We start from the raw sequence: 22,262 nt of genomic DNA on the forward strand, positions 1-22,262 counted from the left end.
TTTAAGAACAAAGGTTTTAAAAAAGAGAGTGACACAATCAGATATGCATTATACGAAAAAAAAATTCCAACTAATCAATCAACAACAGTTCAAAGGCACTAACTGGAGCAAAGCAGTACTATAGGCTTAAGGGCAATTCAAAGATGAAGGAGCTGGACTCTGAATGAGTCTTCAAATACTTTAGGAATGTTAGAAGTGCTCTAGACATTACAAGAGCATCTACTCCCTAAGGGAGACAGATAGGTTGCAGAGATGTGGAAAGGAATCTTAGGGACTCAAAGAAAGAGTAGGGTTCCGCTGGGAGAGGGGCCATGTGCATCCTGAGCCACTGAAAGAGAAAATGGTTGAAAATGTATCAAGAAAGGCAGATTTGGGCTATGTGGAAGGTTTCAAATGAGGAATCTGAGTGAGGAATCTGTAATTCGTCCATAGAGGGGAGGCTGAGCCATTGACAATTTCTCAGCAAATGAGCACACTTAGGTGATAACATGATGGGGAAGTCAGAAGAAAAGACAGGAACCTTTTACAGTGCTCCAAGTGTTGCTAATGTAAATATCAGCAACAGGCATAAAAGAAACTGATTTGGCAATTACAAAAAAAAAAAAAAAACAAGATAGAGTCAAATCGCCTGAGTAAATTTTTGAGGGTGACAACAGAAAGGATAGGATAAAGGATGACAACATCGCTGAGATGGTGTGAAGTAGGCAGGTTACACACTGGAAATTACAAATTTCACTATTACATGCAGCTTCCCTATAACAGTATCATCATAGAGCAGCGTTTCTCAAGATACGGCTGGCAGACCAGAACTGACCTCTGAGCCATCTGTTATCCAATTAGTATAATGAGAGGAAGCATTTAGAAATGATCACACTTATATGACAGTAATCTTACAGTTGAATTTAGTAATAAAAATCCTGGAGTTCTACCGTGCTTATCTTTTAACTTCATTTTTCTAGTAATTCATTTTTATCCTATTTTACAAATGTATAGATCTGACAGAAAATTTAAAAAAAACTTAGTCCTTTTACCACACCATCAGAGTATTTAGCTTGCACCCAAAAATCTAAGCAGATTAACTGTACTTTTGTGAACATTTAAAAATAAACACAAATTTGAATATGGAGTAGATATTAGAGGGAATGCATCAACTGTTAATTTTCTTAGGTATAATAATACTTCTCTGATTTAGTAGGAGAATGATACTTTTAGGAGTTAACACTGATGTATTTAGCTATGAATCAGATCTGCAACTTACCGTAACAGTTAAGCAATAGAAAAAGACACACAGCAGCTACCTCAGTTACATACAGCTAAATCAAATAGGGCCAAATGTCAACAGCGGTTGACATTTGGGGGTGGCGGGGGGTGGGGAAGAGGGTCGCAAGGAGTAGATCAAGACTGAGCGACTAAGCACACACATGATAACAATACCATACTGTCAACTTCTGAATAATATAATGTTGGAAAAAATAGTTAAATAAGTATCTTGTAATAAAAGTTAAGTCCTCCATACCCCAAAGTCACCAGGTCAGTATTTTCTGGGATGACTTCTGGATCCTCCCCTTCTTCAAGGCACCTCAGTTTATCAAGACTAAAACAAAAACACACACAAAAAAGCAATCACGCAACCATTTGGATTGTGTCCCAAATACATCACTGAATAATCAGAGAGCGAGAATTAAAGGCGAATTCTGCGCCGATACTCTATTAATGAAAAGGATACATGGCTGACTGAAGTCGGCCAATATTGTTTAATGGAGAAAGAGATCGTTACTGATTTTTATATTTTCATCCAAAATAAGACACTTTGAAGAAAATCTTAGTAATGGCATACTCAAAAGATCCCCAAAAGAGACCACAGGCAATCAAGGTTTTAACACTGTTGTGGTTAAATCTCCTTCCAGTCTCATCATCACTAAGGTTCCTCCGTCGTCAAAGTGTCTGTCAATGACAGATACACGTCGCAGCTACTCTGACTACTTTCCTATATTAATAAGCACTTTAAAAACTAGTGAATAGAAAAATTAATCTTTGATGCAGCTGCCTCGTCCCTTTTCTCCAACTAGAAGAAATCGTGCATTCCCCTCGCTGGACTTCTCCCGTTGTTCCGGGAAAGCTTTGATAGGGCGGCCCTTCTACTCCGGGGAGTAAACCATAGGCCCGCCCAAGGATGAGTCCTGGGGCAGCCCAGAAGTAAGGCTGCACCCCGGATGACTCCAAACAGCAAGAGTCTCCTCGGCCCCGCACTCACCCGCACACCGCCCTCAGCTCGGCTGCCGTTTCCAGGCTGCAGCCCAGATCGCGGGCCACGGCGGCATCCTCGCAGCCGGAGTCGGTGACTTCTCGGCCCCCCGGCAGGTCCTTCAGCGACAGGTCCTCTTCCCCGCGCAGCCGGCCACGCCACAGCTCCCCGAAGGCGGCCACATGGAAAGCCTGCGTGTTTAGTTCAGGAAACTCGTACTCTGGAAAGTTAAAGCCGCCACTGCTGGGGACCGGGTCCTTCCTGCCATCCATTCCACCGCACGCTGGGTCGCCTCGGCTGTCTTCAGCCATGTTCGCCCCACTCCCTTCCCTGCGAACAGCGGCTGATCAAGGCCTCGCGGGGCGTGCTGGGACCTGTAGTTGCGCGTGACTCAGTATGGCGGGGAGCCGCGCTGCACTGGCGAAGCTTTACACACTACATTTCCCGGCAGGCTCCGAGTCGGACCCGCCCTGGGCGGGGTACCGCAAGCCTCCGCGTGCAGGGTTTGAGCGCATTGTTCTCCGCTTCATTCGCACAGCTGAGCCGTTGCGGCTGTTTGCTGCGGCCAGAGTGGCTGGGTTCTCAGCCCCCACCGTTAGGCAGCATCGCTCTCCTACGGAGCAGGGCGGCGCTGACATGCCCTTTGGTCTCGCTCTTCCTTTTTTCTCGGCCCCAGGGCTCAGGACGTTTCCTTGACTCCAGGGTTCATGAGTTGCGCTGCTGCCTCAGTGCCCCAGAGTCTGAGAGACTTGGGACACAACCAGCTCTCCAGATCCAGTTCCTTTAGAACCTCACCAACGGCCCCATGAGCTTCCCAGGTGGCCCAGTGGTGGCTCAGTGGTAAAGAATCCGACAGCCTGACAAAGAGAACAGACTTGTGAAGGGGGTGGGGGGAGGAGAGGGTGGGACAAATTGGGAGAGTACCATTGAAACATATATATTGCCATATGCAAAATAGATAGCCAGTGGGAATTTGCTGTATGACACAGGGAGCTCAAACCCCCTGTTCTGTGACAGCCTGGAGCAGTGGGATGAAGTGCAAAGTGGGAGGGAGGTTCAAGTCAGCGGACATTTGTATACCTATGACTGAGTCATGTCGATGTATGGTAGAAATCAACACAACATTGTAAAGCAATTTATTCTCCAATTAAAATTGTAAAAAATACAGATGGCTGTTGAAAAAAAAAAATATCCACTTGCCAGTGTAGGGGAGAACTCCAACAACACCCTTTCCAGGCAGGTATTTATCATCCCCATTGTGCTATTTGAGGAAGGAGTTAACTGCTAGTTAACAGAAGCAAGGTCAGAATCGCTGGACTTTTATCTATAAACTAAAAAAACTCTCCATATTTAGGACTTAAGGAGGTACCCTAGACAAAGCTTGTGTCAGCCACTGGAATGGTTGGGGGCAGGGGGAACCAAGGGTTTAAGTAAGCAAAGGCAGAAAATAGACAGAAGTTGGATGACTTGGAATAGTGGGGCTAAGGTCGTCTTCTCCCCTAAACTTGCCATGCTGTAAGCCTGTGATTTCTTTCATCTTTAGCTAGTTTGAGTTGAATTCTTCCAATCTGAGTACAATTAGTCTTTTCAGGGCCTGTAAACCTTGGTCCAAATCCCTTTATTCCAGAGAATGAGGTTACAGTTTCAGGTAGAACTCTAACATATATTCAGGGATTCAGTAACATTTTCTCTGAAGCGGAAGTGTAGATGAGGATGGTTCCTGAGAAGCAGTGGGAAGGGGTGGGGCCGGATGGAACACCGCAGGGAAAGATGGTTCATTTTGGAACTGCATCTTGAGCTGTGTGGATCTCAGGGTCAAGTAGGGAAGGATTATTGTGGCTTCCTTGGTGGCTCAGAGGTTAAAGCATCTGCCTGCAATGCTGGAGACCTGGGTTCAATTCCTGGGTCGGGAAGATCCCCTGGAGAAGGAAATGGCAACCCACTCCAGTATTCTTGCCTGGAGAATCCCATGGATGTAGGAGCCTGGTGGGCTACAGTCCACGGGGTTGCAAAGAGTCGGATACGACTGAGCGACTTCACTTCAGGGAAGGATTAGTGGTGAGTACCACTCAGCTTTCCCTTGAGTCTTCTCATCAGAGGCCCCTCTGCAGAATAAAGCTGAAGGAGTCTGGAAGAGCCTCTGCAGCATAAAAATTATTTTGAGCTGAAGGCATTTGAGAATTGAATTTTTTTCAGAACTCCATTATCTAACTAAATGTGAAGACTTCCCAAAGGACTCCATTTTCATAAATCCCCTCCCACAACTAGAGATCCCTGATTTGGGACGATCCCCTGGAGAAGGAAAAGGCTACCCACTCCAGTATTGTGGCCTGGAGAATTCCATAGACTGTATAGTCCATGGGGTCGCAAAGAGTCAGACAGGACTGAGCGGCTTTCACTTTCACAACTAGAGAAGGTGGGCTAGAGGGCATCACAGGCATACATGGTCATAAAGCTGTATCTTCCTTCACTTCTCCTAAGGAGAACTTGAAAGCCGTTTGCTTTCCTGAAACTGCCTGCTCCCCTTCCCCTCATCCTGTTAAGATAGTACAAAAGCCCAAATTCTAACTGCCTCCTAGAGTCACATTTTTCTGTGAACTCTTGTTAATTCGTCTTTTGTCCGTTTAATTCACAGGCCCCAAATGACAATATAAAAGTTTAGAAGAAGTTTTTTCTCTGATAACATAGCTGGGACAAAGGCAGCTTCTGGCCCTGTGGCAAATTTGGCAGAAAATGGGACTATTGTTAGACCTAACTCTAGGACCAGACAAAAGCAGAAAGGAGGTAGAAAGAGTCTACCATTGCAGGAAAGAGTCCTTATAAATCTGGGTGAGCTTTGTATGATTTCTGATAGAGAAAAACAGAAACAAAAAAACTAAGATTTCCCAATTGTGGATGTTGGAACCAACCACTAAGTTGAGATGGTAGCATTAGTTGAGAAGGAAAATGGCAATCCACTCCAGTATTCTTGTCTGGGAAATCCCACAGACAGAGGAGCCTGGTGGGCTACAAGTTCATGGGGTCGCAAAGAGTTGAGAGATGGGATAGTGGTAGCATAAACCAAAATCATGGCTCTTGGTTGAAAAGTAGGAATAGGGAGACATGAGCTCCCAAAGTCTGAGCATTCGTTTCCTCACTTGGATGGCGTCACCACTGATTTTTGAAATAGAAGTTCTGTTGGAACACAGTCATGTTTATTTGATTTCATAAAGTTTATGACTGTTTTTGCATTACGACAGCAGAGTTTAGTAGTTTCAGAAGACTGGTCTGCAAAGCCTGAAATATTTACTATCTGGCCCTTTATAGGTGTTAACTAGACTTACTGTGTGATCATTTCACAATATATACAAATATTGATTCATCTGAAACCAGTGCGTTATATCTCAATAAAAATTAAAAAATGTAATTATAGTAAAAATGTTTGCTGACTCCTTTTGTAAATGGTGATGTGCTTCTTTTCAAAACTTATTTTATTGAAGTATAGTTGTTTTGCAAGATTGCATTTATTTCTGTTGTACACCAAAGTGATTCAGTTATAGATATTCTTTTTCATATTCTTTTCTGTTATGGTTTAGTACAGGATATTGAATATAGTTCCCTTGTTGTTTATCCAGTCTACATATAATAGTTTGCATGTACCAATCCCAAACTTCCAATCCATTCCTCCCCCAGCTTCTTGGCAACCACAAGTCTGTTCTCCATGTTGCTTATTTCTCTAAGAATAGAGGTCTTATGGAAATCCAAAACATGAACTGAAGTGTTCATGGCGTCTGACGCCAGGAATCCACACTACATTTTCTTCCAAGGCTTTTTGGCTTTCATTGTGCACATCCGCTCCACTCCTTTCCCCTCTATCGGGTAGTTCTCACTGGGTCTGTATGTACACTGCTAAATGGTGGGGGGAATCTCCCCTTCTAGCTAGGTTAGAAAGGAGGAGATAGTAAAGATTTAATTAAAGTTGGCACCACCCCCTCACCGCCCCCCCCCCCCCACCAGGATGGTAAGGAGAGCCAATGTACACCTCCGGTCACGAAAGCTAGTCCCAGGGAGACAAAAAAAAAACAATCCCTTCTCAACACAATTCCTCTTTTGCAACTTGTCAAATTAATGCCATTTTCACATGTGTTTTCTTTGTATGTGATTGGTCATGGAAGCTGAGAAGAAACCACTCACCTTGGAGAGTGTGCCCTGCTTTTTAGGGATGTTTCTGAAGATGTTAAGCATATCAAACACCACGGATTGCCCTCACCCTCCCAGAGTCAGCAGTGACTAAACAAAGCAAAGCCTCTCAGGGGCTCAAGTTCACAAGTCCCAGCCAAAGATAGGAGGACTGTCCTCTTCCTATAGGCAGGGCAAGGGCTTACTGAGGGAGTGGGCGGGTGTGGGGGCACTTCACTGAGGGCTTCAAAGAGAGACTACATAGCTGGAGAAGAGTTTACGAAGGAGGGAGAGAGGGAGCATTTATGAGATTCCCTGTTTCTGAAGATCTAGTCTGGAAGGCATTTTCTGGTGTGTAGCAAAATAAAGTCCGACACCGTTACAGCCTGCCCCTGGGTGATGAACTTCAGTACGTTGCTCATAATACTGTGTGTCTGGTCATGGGAGACTGAGCAGTGCAGATTGTCAGGAAGGACTATTTAGGACCCTCTGATGGCTGGAATGCAAAAGTAGGAAGTCAAAAAACACCTGGAGTAACAGGAAAATTTGGCCTTGGAATACGGAATGAAGCAGGGCAAAGACTAATAGAGTTTTGCCAAGAAAATGCACTGGTCATAGCAAACACCCTCTTCCAACAACACAAGAGAAGACTCTATACATGGACGTCACCAGATGGTCAACACCGAAATCAGATTGATTATATTCTTTGCAGCCAAAGATGGAGAAGCTCTATACAGTCAGCAAAAACAAGACCAGGAGCTGACTGTGGCTCAGATCATGAACTCCTTATTGCCAAATTCAGACTTAAATTGAAGAAAGTAGGGAAAACCACTAGACCATTCAGGTATGACCTAAATCAAATCCCTTAAGATTATACAGTGGAAGTGAGAAATAGATTTAAGGGCCTAGATCTGATAGACCCTGATGAACAGTGCCTGATGAACTATGGACTGAGGTTCGTGACATTGTACAGGAGACAGGGATCAAGACCCCATGGAAAAGAAATGCAAAAAAGCAAAATGGCTGTCTGGGGAGGCCTTCCAAATAGCTGTGAAAAGAAGAGAAGTGAAAAGCAAAGGAGAAAAGGAAAGATATAAGCATCTGAATGCAGAGTTCCAAAGAATAGCAAGAAGAGATAAGAAAGCCTTCCTCAGTGATCAATGCAAAGAAATAGAGGAAAACAACAGAATGGGAAAGACTAGAGATCTCTTCAAGAAAATGAGAGATACCAAGGGAACATTTCATGCAAAGATGGGCTCGATAAAGGACAGAAATGGTATGGACCTAACAGAAGCAGAAGATATTAAGAAGAGGTGGCAAGAATACACAGAAGAATTGTACAAAAAAGATCTTCACGACCCAGATAATCACGATGGTGTGATCACTGACCTAGAGCCAGACATCCTGGAATGTGAAGTCAAGTGGGCTTTAGAAAGCATCACTACGAACAAAGCTAGTGGAGGTGATGGAATTCCAGTTGAGCTGTTTCAAATCCTGGAAGATGATGCTGTGAAAGTGCTGCACTCAATATGCCAGCAAATTTGGAAAACTCAGCAGTGGCCACAGGACTGGAAAAGGTCAGTTTTCATTCCAATCCCAAAGAAAGGCAATGCCAAAGAATGCTCAAACTACCGCACAATTGCACTCATCTCACACGCTAGCAAAGTAATGCTCAAAATTCTCCAAGCCAGGTTTCAGCAATATGTGAACCATGAACTTCCTGATGTTCAAGCTGGTTTTAGAAAAGGCAGAGGAACCAGAGATCAAATTGCCAACATCTGCTGGATCATGAAAAAAGCAAGAGAGTTCCAGAAAAACATCTATTTCTGCTTTATTGACTATGCCAAAGCCTTTGACTGTGTGGATCACAATCAACTGTGGAAAATTCTTCAAGAGATGGGAATACCAGACCACCTGACCTGCCTCTTGAGAAATCTGTATGCAGGTCAGGAAGCAACAGTTAGAACTGGACATGGAACAACAGACTGGTTCCAAATAGGAAAAGGAGTACGTCAAGGCTGTATATTGTCACCCTGCTTATTTAACTTATATGCAGAGTACATCATGAGAAACTCTGGATTGGAAGAAGCACAAGCTGGAGTCAAGATTGCCGGGAGAAATATCAATCACTCAGATATGCAGATGATACCACCCTTATGGCAGAAAGTGAAGAGGAACTAAAAAGCCTCTTGATGAAAGTGAAAGTGGAGAGTGAAAAAGTTGGCTTAAAGCTCAACATTCAGAAAACGAAGATCATGGCATCCGGTCCCATCACTTCATGGGAAATAGATGGGGAAACAGTGGAAACAGTGTCAGACTTTATTTTTGGGGGCTCCAAAATCAGTGCAGATGGTGACTGCAGCCATGAAATTAAAAGATGCTTACTCCTTGGAAGGAAAGTTATGACCAACCTAAATAGCATATTCAGAAGCAGAGACATTACTTTGCCAACAAAGGTCCGTCTAGTCAAGGCTATGGTTTTTCCTGTGATCATGTATGGATGTGAGAGTTGGACTGTGAAGAAGGCTGAGCACCAAAGAATTGATGCTTTTGAACTGTGGTGTTGGAGAAGACTCTTGAGAGTCCCTTGGACTGCAAGGAGATCCAACCAGTCCATTCTGAAGGAGATCAGCCCTGGGATATCTTTGGAAGGAATGATGCTAAAGCTGAAACTCCAGTACTTTGGCCACCTCATGCGAAGAGTTGACTCATTGGAAAAGACTCTGATGCTGGGAGGGATTGGGGGCAGGAGGAGAAGGGGACGACAGAGAATGAGATGGCTGGATGGCATCACTGACTCGATGGACGTGAGTCTGAGTGAACTCCGGGAGTTGGTGATGGACAGGGAGGCCTGGTGTGCTGCGATTCATGGGGTCTCGAAGAGTCGGACACGACTGAGCAACTGAACTGAACTGAACTGATGGCTTTAGGGGAGCTCCAGCAAAGAGAGGGCAGGAGACAGGCCTGCAGCATTGGGACAGTGCCTCCCAGCACAGAGACAGTTGGACTGCTTTTCCCTAAAGGCAGATGAGAGGAGATGTGTACTGCTTTGCCCCACATGCTCCATATTCACATGATGCATAAGGACACGTGATAAGGTTGCCAGATCTAGCAAGTGAAAAGTGCAGGACGTTCACTTAGATTTGAATTTTGGAGATAAATAATGAGCGAATAGCTTTTTAATGTAAGTATATCCCATGTACTATCTGGGATATACTAAAAATTTTTTTGTTGTTTTTGTGGATCTGATATTCAAGTTTAACTATTCTTTATTTTATCTGGCAACGCTGTGCCTGGTGTATAGCCTGCTTCATAACCTTTCAGATCAGCTCATGGAGCTATAAGAAAACTTCCCTCTGGATCTTTTGAGAAAGAGACCAAAAGCCAGAGGCAGAAAGAGAACAGGAGTGGCTTAGTTTTCCCTGTTTGGAAAAGCCCTATGTACCAGGCCATGCCAGGCCATTGGTCAGCACTCAGATGGCCAATGTCATGTCTCTGCTCTGGTCTAACCAACTGTGGCCATGGCCATGGGCTATTTGGGTGGGGCGTGGAGGCACATACAGAGTTGTTTACATAGGTAGAAGGCAGCTAGGCTTGTCATTATATCCAGGGCACTTTTGTCTGCCAGCAGGCTCCCTCACTCCAGCCCTTCTCCTCCTCCGCTTGTCTACCTCAGGCAAGAAGAGGCTCCTTTTCTAGTACCCCTTACCTCAACTCAGTGCTGACCCCTCTCCTTCCTTCCTCTGAAGACTCTCAAATGTGACTGATGTTTTCGGCCTGCTTATCTGCCTACTGACACTCACTCTTGCTCCTGTCATGGTGACCTTCTAGCCTGCTTCTTTTTCTGCACTATTTTCGAAACTCTGTTCAGCTAAATTATTTAAGGCTCAACTAAAATCATTCCATTCCGTCAAGTCTTTTCCACTCCAATCTGTACTGTTCTGTCCAAACTTTGTGCATTGTCCTTATTACCTCAAAAGCTTAATTGGCCTAAGTCTGTTTCCTTTTTTTAAAATTGAATATCAAACTCTTAGGCTAAAAGTTTTTTAATCACTCATAATGTCAGCAATGTTTTCCAGGTGGTACAGTGATAAAGAATCTGCTGCCAATGCAGAAGATGCAAGAGACACAGATTTGATCCCTGGGTCAGGAAGATCCCCTGGAATAGGAAATGGCAACCCACTCCAGTGTTCATGCCTGGAAAATTCTATGGACAGAGGAGGCTGGCGGGCTACATGGGGTCACAGAGAGTTGGACACGACTGAAGATGCATATACCTGCAATGCCAACAATCCCAAACTAAAATGACTTTAAAATTTTTGAGTAGCCTTCCAAATTTTGTAATATGCATATATCACATATATGGGCTAACTGCTGTCCCATACTTAAAATCTTTCCAACTTTTGTGACCTGAATGGTAAGGCTCCCTCTCACCTAGCTCTAAAGAGCAACAGACCATGAGGATGATTAACCCAGCACAGACACATGCCCAGCCACATACTATCTCGTTCCTTTCGTTCAGTGACTATGGCTGGAGAAATGAGCTGATACGTTTGGCTAGCTCTAGATCACTCTGATCACTCTGAAAAAGCAAGAGAGCTCCAAAAAATCTGCTTTATTGACTACGCCAAAATCTTTGACTGTGTGGATCACAACAAATTGTGGAGAAATCTTCAAGAGATGGGAATACCAGACTACCTGACCTGCTTCCTGAGAAATCTGTATGCAGGCCAAGAAGCAACAGTTAGAACTAGACATGGAACAACAGACTGGTTCCAAATTGGGAAAAGAGTCCATTAAGGCTCTATATTGACATCCTGCTTATTTACCTTATATGCAGAGTACATCATGAGAAATGCTGGACTAGATGAAGCACAAGCTGGAATCAAGATTGCTGGGAGAAATATCAATAATCTCAGATATGTAAATGACACCACCTTATGGCAGAAAATGAAGAAGAACTAAAGAGCCTCTTGAAAGTGAAAGAGAAGAGTGAAAAAGTTGGCTTAAAGCTCAACATTCAGAAAACTAAGATCATGGCATTGGGTCCCATCACTTCATGGCAAATAGATGGGGAAACAGTGGAAACAGTGACAGACTTTATTTTGGGTGGGTGGCGGGGGGTGGGGGGGGCTCCAAAATCACTACAGATGGTGGCTACAACCATAAAACTAAAAGACTCTCGCTCCTTGGAAGAAAACCTATGACCGACCTAGACAACTTGTTAGAAAGCAGAGACATTACTCTTCCAACAAAGGTCCGTCTAGTCAAAGCTATGGTTTTTCATGTATGGATGTGAGAGTTGAACTATAAAGAAAGCTGAGTGCCAAAGAATTGATGCTTTTGAACTGTGGTGTTGGAGAAGACTCTTGAGAGTCCCTTTGATTGCAAGGAGATCCAACTAGTCCATCCTAAAGAAAATCAGTCCTGAATGTTCATTGAAAGGACTGATGCTGAAGCTGAAACTCCAATCCTTTGGCCACCTGATTCGAAGAACTGACTCATTGGAAAAGACCCTGATGCTAGGAAAGATTGAAGGCGGGAGGAGAAGGGGATGACAGAGGATGAGATGGTTGGATGGCACCACTGAGTCAACGGACATGAGTTTGAGTAAGCTCCGGGAGTTGGTGATGGACAAGGAGGCCTGGCATGCTGCAGTCCATGGGGTCGCAAAGAGTCGACATGACGGAGCAACTGAACTGAACTGAACTGAAATGAACTGAGATCACTCTGTGGCCATGAGATTAAATACTGTGACTGATAGCTCTGTCAGGATGAAAATTGGCAAGTGAATGGGAGAAGAATAGTATCCCAAAGTAAGGAAGGTAGTCATGGGAAGACAGAAATAAGAGCTGTCTACAAAAAACAAGATTCTTCTGACTTTTGGTAGAATGAACCAATCCCTTCGAATCTGGTCGCCCTTTGGGAAATTGAAAACAAAATTTTTGCAACTATTACACTGAGGACTGAACTCTCAGGGAATGGTAAAGTTCAGAGGACACTCTAATTTGAATGAAACTGATTTTACTTAATTATACCTTCTCTGAGTATCTGAATGAAATTTTTTTTGGCTGTGCCTTACGGTATGTGGGAATTTTAGTTTCCTGACTAGGGATTGAACCTGTATCTCCTGCACTGGAAGTGGGGAGTCTTAACCACTGGATCACCAGGGAAATTCCCTGAATGAATTTTATAATAATAGATGGCATGGAATGTCTAGGAAGGATTATTATTCTCCTTCATTTCAAGAGGAGGACATTTAGTTTTGAAAGAAGAGAAAAAAAAAAATCTGTCTAATGACATACACTGGCGCATTGCCTGAGGTTAAGTCAAAAGTTTTCGGCCATGTGTCTTATAGCCTACACAAAGGAAGCTTCCAAAATTCAAAATATCAGTGGATTTTTTAAAATTGGAAGATGACTTCAGGGTAAGGAGTTTTATTTGTTTCCTTCCCTCCCCCAAGTATTTAAATGAACATCCTTCACATCCTCTCAGGAATAAGGCAGAAGGAATGCTGTTTAAATTGAAAGAATGCACCCACGTCAGAAGGGATAAGAGTTCTGCTTCCAAACCTGTAGGTTTTCGTGTTAACAACATTTTGGTTTCATACAGGCCATAATCTCTTCTCATGTCTGTGTTTTTAAGGGTACCCTTTGGCTTAGTGGTAAAGAATCTGCCTACTAATGCAGGGGACATGGGTTTGATCCTTGGCTCAGGAAGATCCCCTGGAGAAGGAAATGGCAACCCACTCTGATATTCTTGAAAGGAAAATCCCATAGACAGAGGAGCCTGGTGGGCTGTAGTCCATGTGGTCCCAAAGAGTTGGACACGACTTAGTGACTGAACAAGAGCACAAGTCTCCCATCAAATGGATACACCATATTTGTTTAATCAGTGCTCATTAATTTAAGTGTGGATAATTTTCAGTCTCTTACAAATAACTCTATGATGATTAATCTTATACATGTCATTTGTTACATGTACAAACACATCTGTAGGATAAACCCCAGAAATAAGGTTGCAGGGTTGAATAGTTAACAGATTGTCATTCTTGCAGTGTTTTCCTAAAGCAATCCTACCATTCTCCCCTTCATGAATTTAACCTTATTCTCCAAAATTCATTTTAAACATTTGCTACTCTGCAAAGACTTCCTGATCCCCTCTCTAAAGATTGTTTGTCATTTGCTCCCACATCAGCGCTCTCACTGCCTCATATGTGTACCCTCACTCTAGCTCTTGGATTTTTGTACTGAGATTATTTATTGGTGTGGCAGTGACTGTCATTGTCATAGACATGCTGTTCAAAAGAAGGGATGATGCCTGTCCATTTCTGTAGCTCTAGAATCATAGACAGTGCCTAGTGTCCATCAGATACTCAATATAGATGGATGGATGCATGCATATATGGCTAAATAAATAAATATGACCAAAGAAATTGCTATTACTGGGGAAAGTTCAAAAAATTATCCTGTAGAGAACCTGGGACAAATATCAATGTAAAATACAAGTGTGCATAATTATGCATTAGGCTTGGCTGGATGAGCTGACTGAAAGGTTCTGAACTAAAAGCAGTACCCACTGAGTTCACATAAGTAGTTAACAATTGTGATCTGTACCAGATAAGGGTCATATGGATAAAAGAGCCAGAAACATATCTTCTATTACTTAAGCTAAAATTGGATTTATTGTGGAAGTTGGTAGCAGAAGGCAGAACTGAACAGCCAACCCTCAGGAGGGGTGGTAACAGTCCTTTAGAAACAAGGGTCTGTGGCTTTCTCTCCTGAACATTGGCAGAGATGACTCAGCTCTTAACATTTCTGACCCTGGTTAAGTTCTCAAAGTTCCCAGGAGAAAACCCAATACGTTAGGAATCTCTTCCTTTGGATCATTCAGGAATAACTAAAGCACAGAATGAGTAACTTAGGCACAGCCTTTCGGGAAACCACTAGGTGCCAGGCCACCATTGTTGTTTTTGACTCTGGAGGAACCAAGGTGATAAGGTAATGAATTTCCTATCTGGTGTGTGTGTCAGAATGATAAGGAAGCCAGGGAAACCTAAAAATCAGGTCAGTGGGGGTAAGAACAGGGTAGGAGAGCAAGCAGAGGCCTAGACATCAAGACTTGGCCAAGAGGTCAAACGTATACTGGCAGACAGACTCACGTGGAGTTGGAGTCATCTGAGTGCATCTAGTCCCAGGTCAGGATTGGATCTGGGAACTAGAAGAGGATGGACCCTGCCCTTGGGAAATGGGTTGGGGAGCCAATAGAAAGGATGTTTAGGTGGGGCCTGGCATGGCCCATCCCTTAAGACAGAACTTGGAACAGAGCTCTGTCTTCAAATGTGTTTCCCTTCGCTGGTGGGCCAGCTGGCAGTGTGAAGGACCAGCCCAGCCTGCCTCAGTCCCAGCGAAATGTACCAACAGCAATGCTCATGTATTTGATTGTCTCTCTAATTATTGACATGTATTATTATTTTTTCTGGTTGCTGTTATTTGGCCTTGAATCTAACTTATATGCTGGTGTGACTGAGAAAAGGGAGGGTACTAGCATTTAGTTTTTGCCTACTGTGTTCGAGACACAGTGGGTGGTGGTTGTGCTTTAGTCACTATGTCATGTCTGACCCTTGGGACCCCATGGACTGCAGCCTACCAGGCTCCTCTGTCCATGGGATTTCCCAGGCAAGAATACTGGAGTGGCTTACCTTTCCTTCTCCAAGGGATTTTTCTAACCTAGGGAATGAACCAGGGTCTCATTCCTTGCAGGTGGATTCCTTACTGACTGAGCTACCAGGGAGTGATAGAGATCTAATGTATGTTATTACATTTAAAAAATGTGCTCAGAATAGCCCTTCGAGGGAAGGATTAGGCTCCTTTTTATAGATAAATTAATGGAGGCAAGGAATGTGTCTTTGTTCAGATTGCTGTAATTAAATTCCACACGCTGCATAGCTTATACACCACACAAATGTTTATTTCTTACATTTCTATAGGTTCAGAAGTCCAAGAACATGGCTCTGGCAGATTTGGCATCTGCAGCGGCCGGGAGGAGCTACCCCACGCCCCAGATCAGGGGCGGCAGCCGAGAGGAGCTACCCAAGTCCGAGGCCAGGGGCAGCAGCTGGGAGGAGCTACCCAAGTCCGAGGTCGGGGCAGCAGCCGAGAGGAGCTACCCAAGTCCGAGGCCAGGGGCAGTGGCTGGGAGGAGCTACCCCACGTCCCCACGCCTGAGGCCAGGGGCGGCGGTCGGGAGGACCAACCCCACATCCAAGGAGCGGTGGCTGCGCGGGCACAGGAGGGCCTAGAGGAGCTATACCACATTGAAGGTCAGGAAGGGCAGTGGTGAGGAGATACTCCTCGTCCAAGGTAAGGAACAGCGGCTGTGCTTTGCTGGAGCAGCCGTGAAGAGATATTCCATGCCCAAGGTAAGAGAAACCCAAGTAAGATGGTAGGTACTGCAAGAGGGCATCAGAGAGCAGACACACTGAAACCACACTCACAAAAAACTAGTCAATCTAATCACACTAGGACCACAGCCTTGTCTAACTCAATGAAACTAAGCCATGCCCATGGGGCAACCCAAGATGGGAGGGTCATGGTGGAGAGATCTGACAGAATGTGGTCCACTGGAGAAGGGAATGGCAAACCACTTCAGTATTCTTGTCTTGAGAACCCCATGAACAGCATGAAAAGGCAAAGTGATGGGATACTGAAAGAGGAACTTCCCAGGTCGGTAGGTGCCCAATATGCTACTGGAGATCAGTGGAGAAATAACTCCAGAAAGAATGAAGGGATGGAGCCAAAGCAAAAACAAACTCAGCTGTGGATGTGACTGGTGATAGAAGCAAGGTCCGATGCTGGAAAGAGCAATATTGCATAGGAATGTGGAATGTCAGGTCCATAAATCAAGGCAAATTGTAAGTGGTCAAACAGGAGATGGCAAAAGTGAACGTCAACATTCTAGGAATCAGTGAACTAAAATGGACTGGAATGGGTGAATGTAACTCAGATGACCATTATATCTACTACTGCAGGCAGGAATCCCTCAGAAGAAATGGAGTAGCCATCATGGTCAACAAAAGCGTCCAAAATGCAGTACTTGGATGCAAGCTCAAAAACAACAGACTGATCTCTGTTCATTTCCAAGGCAAACCATTCAATATCACAGTAATCCAAGTCTATGCCCCAACCAGTAACACTGAAGAAGCTGAAGTTGAAGTTGAACGGTTCTATGAAGACCTACAAGACCTTTTAGAACTAACACCCAAAAAAGATGTCCTTTTCATTATAGGGGACTGGAATGTAAAAGTAGGAAGTCAAGAAACACCTGGAGTAACAGGCAAATTTGGCCTTGGAATATGGAATGAAGCAGGGCAAAGACTAATAGAGTTTTGCCAAGAAAATGCACTGGTCATAGCAAACACTCTCTTCCAACAACACAAGAGAAGACTCTACACATGGACATCACTAGACGGTCAACACCAAAATCAGATTGATTATATTCTTTGCAGCCAAAGATGGAGAAGCTCTATACAGTCAGCAAAAACAAGACCAGGAGCTGACTGTGGCTCAGACCATGAACTCCTTATTGCCAAATTCAGACTTAAATTGAAGAAAGTAGGGAAAACCACTAGACCATTCAGGTATGACCTAAATCAAATCCCTTAAGATTATACAGTGGAAGTGAGAAATAGATTTAAAGGCCTAGATCTGATAGACAAGAGTGCCTGATGAACTATGGACTGAGGTTCGTGACATTGTACAGGAGACAGGGATCAAGACCATCCCCATGGAAAAGAAATGCAAAAAAGCAAAATGGCTGTCTGGGGAGGCCTTCCAAATAGCTGTGAAAAGAAGAGAAGCGAAAAGCAAAGGAGAAAAAGAAAGATATAAGCATCTGAATGCAGAGTTCCAAAGAATAGCAAGAAGAGATAAGAAAGCCTTCTTCAGCGATCAATGCAAAGAAATAGAGGAAAACAACAGAATGGGAAAGACTAGAGATCTCTTCAAGAAAATGAGAGATACCAAGGGAACATTTCATGCAAAGATGGGCTCGATAAAGGACAGAAATGGTATGGACCTAACAGAAGCAGAAGATATTAAGAAGAGGTGGCAAGAACACACAGAAGAACTGTATAAAAGAGATCTTCATGACCCAGATAATCACGATGATGTGATCACTGACCTAGAGCCAGACATCCTGGAATGTGAAATCAAGTGGGCTTTAGAAAGCATCACTATGAACAAAGCTAGTAGAGGTGATGGAACTCCAGTTGAGCTATTTCAGATCCTGGAAGATGATGCTGTGAAAGTGCTGCACTCAATATGCCAGCAAATTTGGAAACCTCAGCAGTGGCCACAGGACTGGAAAAGGTCAGTTTTCATTCCAATCCCAAAGAAAGGCAATGCCAAAGAATGCTCAAACTACCGCAATATTGCACTCGTCTCACATGCTAGCAAAGTCATGCTCAAAATTCTCCAAGCCAGGCTTCAGCAATATGTGAACTGTGAACTTCCTGATGTTCAAGCTGGTTTTAGAAAAGGCAGAGGAACCAAAGATCAAATTACCAGCATCCGTTGGATCATGAAAAAAGCAAGAGAGTTCCAGAAAAACATCTATTTCTGCTTTATTGACTATGCCAAAGCCTTTGACTGTGTGGATCACAATCAACTGTGGAAAATTCTGAAAGAGATGGGAATACCAGACCACCTGATCTGCCTCTTGAGAAATCTGTATGCAGGTCAGGAAGCAACAGTTAGAACTGGACATGGAACAACCGACTGGTTCCAAACAGGAAAAGGAGTTCGTCAAGGCTGTATATTGTCACCCTGCTTATTTAACTTATATGCAGAGTACATCATGAGAAACTCTGGATTGGAAGAAGCACAAGCTGGAATCAAGATTGCTGGGAGAAATATCAATCACCTCAGATATGCAGATGACACCACCCTTATGGCAGAAAGTGAAGAGGAACTAAAAAGCCTCTTGATGAAAGTGAAAGAGGAGTGAAAATTTGGCTTAAAGCTCAACATTCAAAAAACGAAGATCATGGCATCCGGTCCCATCACTTCATGGGAAATAGATGGGGAAACAGTGGAAACAGTGTCAGACTTTATTTTTGGGGGCTCCAAAATCAGTGCAGATGGTGACTGCAGCCATGAAATTAAAAGATGCTTACTCCTTGGAAGGAAAGTTATGGCCAACCTAGATAGCATATTGAAAAGCAGAGACATTACTTTGCCAACAAAGGTCCATCTAGTCAAGGCTATGGTTTTTCCTGTGATCATGTATGGATGTGAGAGTTGGACTGTGAAGAAGGCTGAGCACCGAAGAATTGATGCCTTTGAACTGTGGTGTTGGAGAAGACTCTTGAGAGTCCCTTGGACTGCAAGGAGATCCAACCAGTCCATTCTGAAGGAGATCAGCCCTGGGATTTCTTTGGAAGGAATGATGCTAAAGCTGAAACTCCAGGACTTTGGCCACCTCATGCGAAGTGTTGACTCATTGGAAAAGACTCTGATGCTGGGAGGGGTAGGGGGCGGGAGGAGAAGGGGACGACAGAGGATGAGATGGCTGGATGGTATCACTGACTCGATGGACGTGAGTCTGAGTGAAGTCCGGGAGTTGGTGATGGACAGGGAGGCCTGGCGTGCTCGATTCATGGGGTTGCAAAGAGTCAGACACGACTGAGCGGCTGAACTGAACTGAACTGAAGGGCCCACTTCCTAGATGTATTATTTTTTGCTGTAACTTCACATAGCAGAAGTACTAGGGAGCATTCTCTCTGAGGTTTCTCCTATAAGGATGCTAACCCCGCTCATAAGGGCTCTGTTTTCAGGACCTCGTCACCTCTCAGCGGCCCTGTCGCCTGATACAATGACCTGGAGAAACATACAATTACCGGGGGGACACAAACATTCAGACCAGAGCACAGGGTCTAGTGATTTGAACAAAGTTCTCTCAGACCCCAGGGCTCATATCTCCTTCTTCACAGCACTCTCTAGACTCTTTTGGACCTCATCACAAGACACACACTCGACCTGTTTTCCTGATAGTGACTGTATGACAGCCATACTGTCACAGATAATGGAATGTACTTGGAATAAGGAATCCCCAACTCTGGGCTCAGTTGTGTTATCAGTTAGGTGGTGGCTTTGTTTTCACATCTGTGAAGTGAGGGGATTGAACTAACTGATATCAAGGCTCTTTTATGCCATGTCGGGACTTCCCTGGTGGTCCAGCAGGTAAGATTCCAAGCTCCCAAAGCAGGGGTCCCGGATTTCATCCTTGGTGGGGAGCGGAAACCGTTTACCTCAGATTGGAACTTGAACCCACATGGCTGGGACTTGAACCCAATCAAAACCCACTGTACCTGGTTTCAGGTCCTAATAAGCTCGAGTTCTTGATGTCTCATCACAGACAGAATTCAGTGAGAGACAAAATAATAGGTAAGATGTGGATTAATTTATTCAGATTCAGAGAGGAGCACTTGCTTGGAGTATTCTTGGCTGGAGAGTTCCATGGACAGACGAGCCTGGCAGGCTACAGTCCATGGGGTTGCACGAGTCGGACACGACTTAGCAACTAAATCACCACCAGAGAGGAGCACACTCCACAGACAGACTGTGGGCCACTGCAGAGGGGAAGTGTGGCTGCAAAATATGGTGTGGTAAGGTTTTATAGCCTGGGTAATTTCACATGATAATGAGTGGAAGGATTATTCCAACTATTTTGGGGAAGAGGTGGAGATTCCAGGAATTGGGCCATCACCCACTCCTTGGACTTTTGACAGTGCCTTGGAACTGTCATGGCACCTCTGGGTGTGTCATTAGCTTGCTGATTGAGGATCAGTTCAGTTCAGTCATTCAGTTGTGTCCAACTCTTTGTGATCCCGTGGACTGCAGCATGCCAGGCTTCCCTGTCCATCACCAACTCTCGGAGTCCACCCAAACCCATGTCCATTGAGTCGGTGATGCCACCCAACCATCTCATCCTCTGTCGTCCCCTTCTCCTCCTGCCTTCAATCTTTCCCAGCATCAGGGTCTTTTCCAATGAGTCAGTTCTTTGCATCAGGTGGCCAAAGGATTGGAGTTTCAGCTTTAGCATCAGTCCTTCCAATGAACACCCAGGACTGATCTCCTTTAGGATGGACTGGTTTAATCTCCTTGCAGTCCAAGGGACTCTCAAGAGTAATCTCCAACACCACAGTTCAAAAGCATCAATTCTTCGGTGCTCAGCTTTCTTTGTAGTCCAACTCTCACATCCATACATGACTCCTGGAAAAACCACAGCCTTGACTAGACAGACCTTTGTTGACAAAGTAATGTCTCTGCTTTTCAATATGCTGTCTAGGTTGGTCATAACTTTCCTTCCAAGGAGTAAGCGTCTTTTAATTTCATGGCTGCAATCACCATCTGCAGTGATTTTGGAGCCCAGAAAAATAAAGTCAACCACTGTTTCCCCATCTATTTGCATGAAGTTATGGGACTTAATGCCATGATCTTTGTTTCTGAATGTTGAGCTTTAAGCCAACTTTTTCACTCTCCTCTTTCATCTTCAACAAGAGGCTCTTTAGTTCCTCTTCACTTTCTGCCATAAGGGTGGTGTCATCTGCATATCTGAGGTGATTGATATTTCTCCTGGCAATCTTGATTCCAGCTTGTGCTTCATCCAGCCCGGAATTTTGCATGATGTAGTCTGCATATAAGTTAAATAAGTAGGGTGACAATATACAGCCTTGACGCTTTGCTTTTCCTATTTGGAACCAGTCTGTTGTTCCATGTCCAGTTCTAACTGTTGCTTCCTGACCTGCATATAGGTTTCTCAAGAGGCAGATCAGGTGGTCTGGTATTCCCATCTCTTTCAGAATTTTCCAGTTTTTTGTGATTCACACATCAAAGGCTTTGGCACAGTCAATAAAGCAGAAATAGATGTTTTTCTGGAACTCTCTTGCTTCGATGATCCAGCAGATATTGGCAATTTGATCTCTGGTTCCTTTGCCTTTTCTAAAATCAGCTTGAACATTTGGAAGTTCACGGTTCATGTATTGTTGAAGCCTGGCTTGGAGAATTTTGAGCATTACTTGCTAGGGTGTAAGATGAGTGCAGTTTTGTGGTAGTTTGAGCATTCTTTGGCATTGCCTTTCTTAGGGATTGTAATGAAAACTCATTTTTTCCCCCATCGCTGGAGCGGCAAGCGGTGGCTGCACAGCACCGGAGTAGCAAGCAGCCGAGAAGAGATACCCTACGTCTAAGGTCAGGAGCCACGGCTGCACGTTACTGGACCGGCTGTGTGGCGATACCCCACGTCCAAGGTCAGAAAAACCCCAGTAAGACATAGGCACTGGAGCGGCTGTGATGAGATACCCCACGTCCAAGGACAAAGGAGAAGCCCCATTAAGATGGTAAAAGTGATGTCACTCAGTCGTGTCTGACTCTTTGTGACCCCATGGACTGTAGCCCACCAAGCTCCTCCATCCATGGGACTCTCCAGGCAAGAATACTAGAGTGGGTTGCCATTGCCTTCTCCAGGGGATCTTCCCAACCCAGGGATCGAACCCAGGTCTCTTGCATTGCCAGCAGACGCTTTAACCTTTGAGCCACCAGGGAAGCCCCAGCAAGACGGTAGGAGGAGCGAATTCACGTTTAGAATTCACGCTGTTCCTGCCAGAGATGCTCAGAGGGTTCAAACAAACCTTGTGTGCACCAGAACCCAGGGACCCCACAGAGACTGAGACAGAACTGTGTTTGAGCATCTCCTGTGGAGGTTCGGGTCAGCAGTGGTCTGCCACGGGACAGGGGCTTTGAGTGCAAGTATGGCATAAGTCCTGTTGGAGGAGGTCGCCATTAACCCCACTATAGAG

General features: G+C 44.5%; 1 protein-coding gene across 4 annotated transcripts in view; it reads right to left on the minus strand.

The window, feature by feature from the left end:
• Positions 1–2,616, minus strand: part of SNAPC3 (small nuclear RNA activating complex polypeptide 3) — a 35,916-nt gene extending 33,300 nt beyond the window's left edge. For 2 of the 4 annotated variants that reach the window (XM_070794523.1, XM_070794524.1), the window contains exons 1-2: positions 2,255–2,609; positions 1,517–1,594 (exon numbers count right to left, since the gene is read on the minus strand). In XM_070794523.1, the coding sequence (XP_070650624.1) occupies positions 1,517–1,594; positions 2,255–2,556 (380 nt within the window). In that variant the 5' untranslated portion in view covers positions 2,557–2,609. Of the gene's footprint in view, positions 1–1,516; positions 1,595–2,254 lie in introns of all 4 variants that reach the window. The other 2 variants (XR_011568028.1, XM_019965910.2) reach the window with 2 other exon arrangements.
• Positions 2,617–22,262: the final 19,646 nt, after the last annotated feature.

The sequence above is a fragment of the Bos indicus genome, chromosome 8 (assembly GCF_029378745.1).
Source record: "Bos indicus isolate NIAB-ARS_2022 breed Sahiwal x Tharparkar chromosome 8, NIAB-ARS_B.indTharparkar_mat_pri_1.0, whole genome shotgun sequence".
NCBI classification, from domain to species: domain Eukaryota; kingdom Metazoa; phylum Chordata; class Mammalia; order Artiodactyla; family Bovidae; genus Bos; species Bos indicus.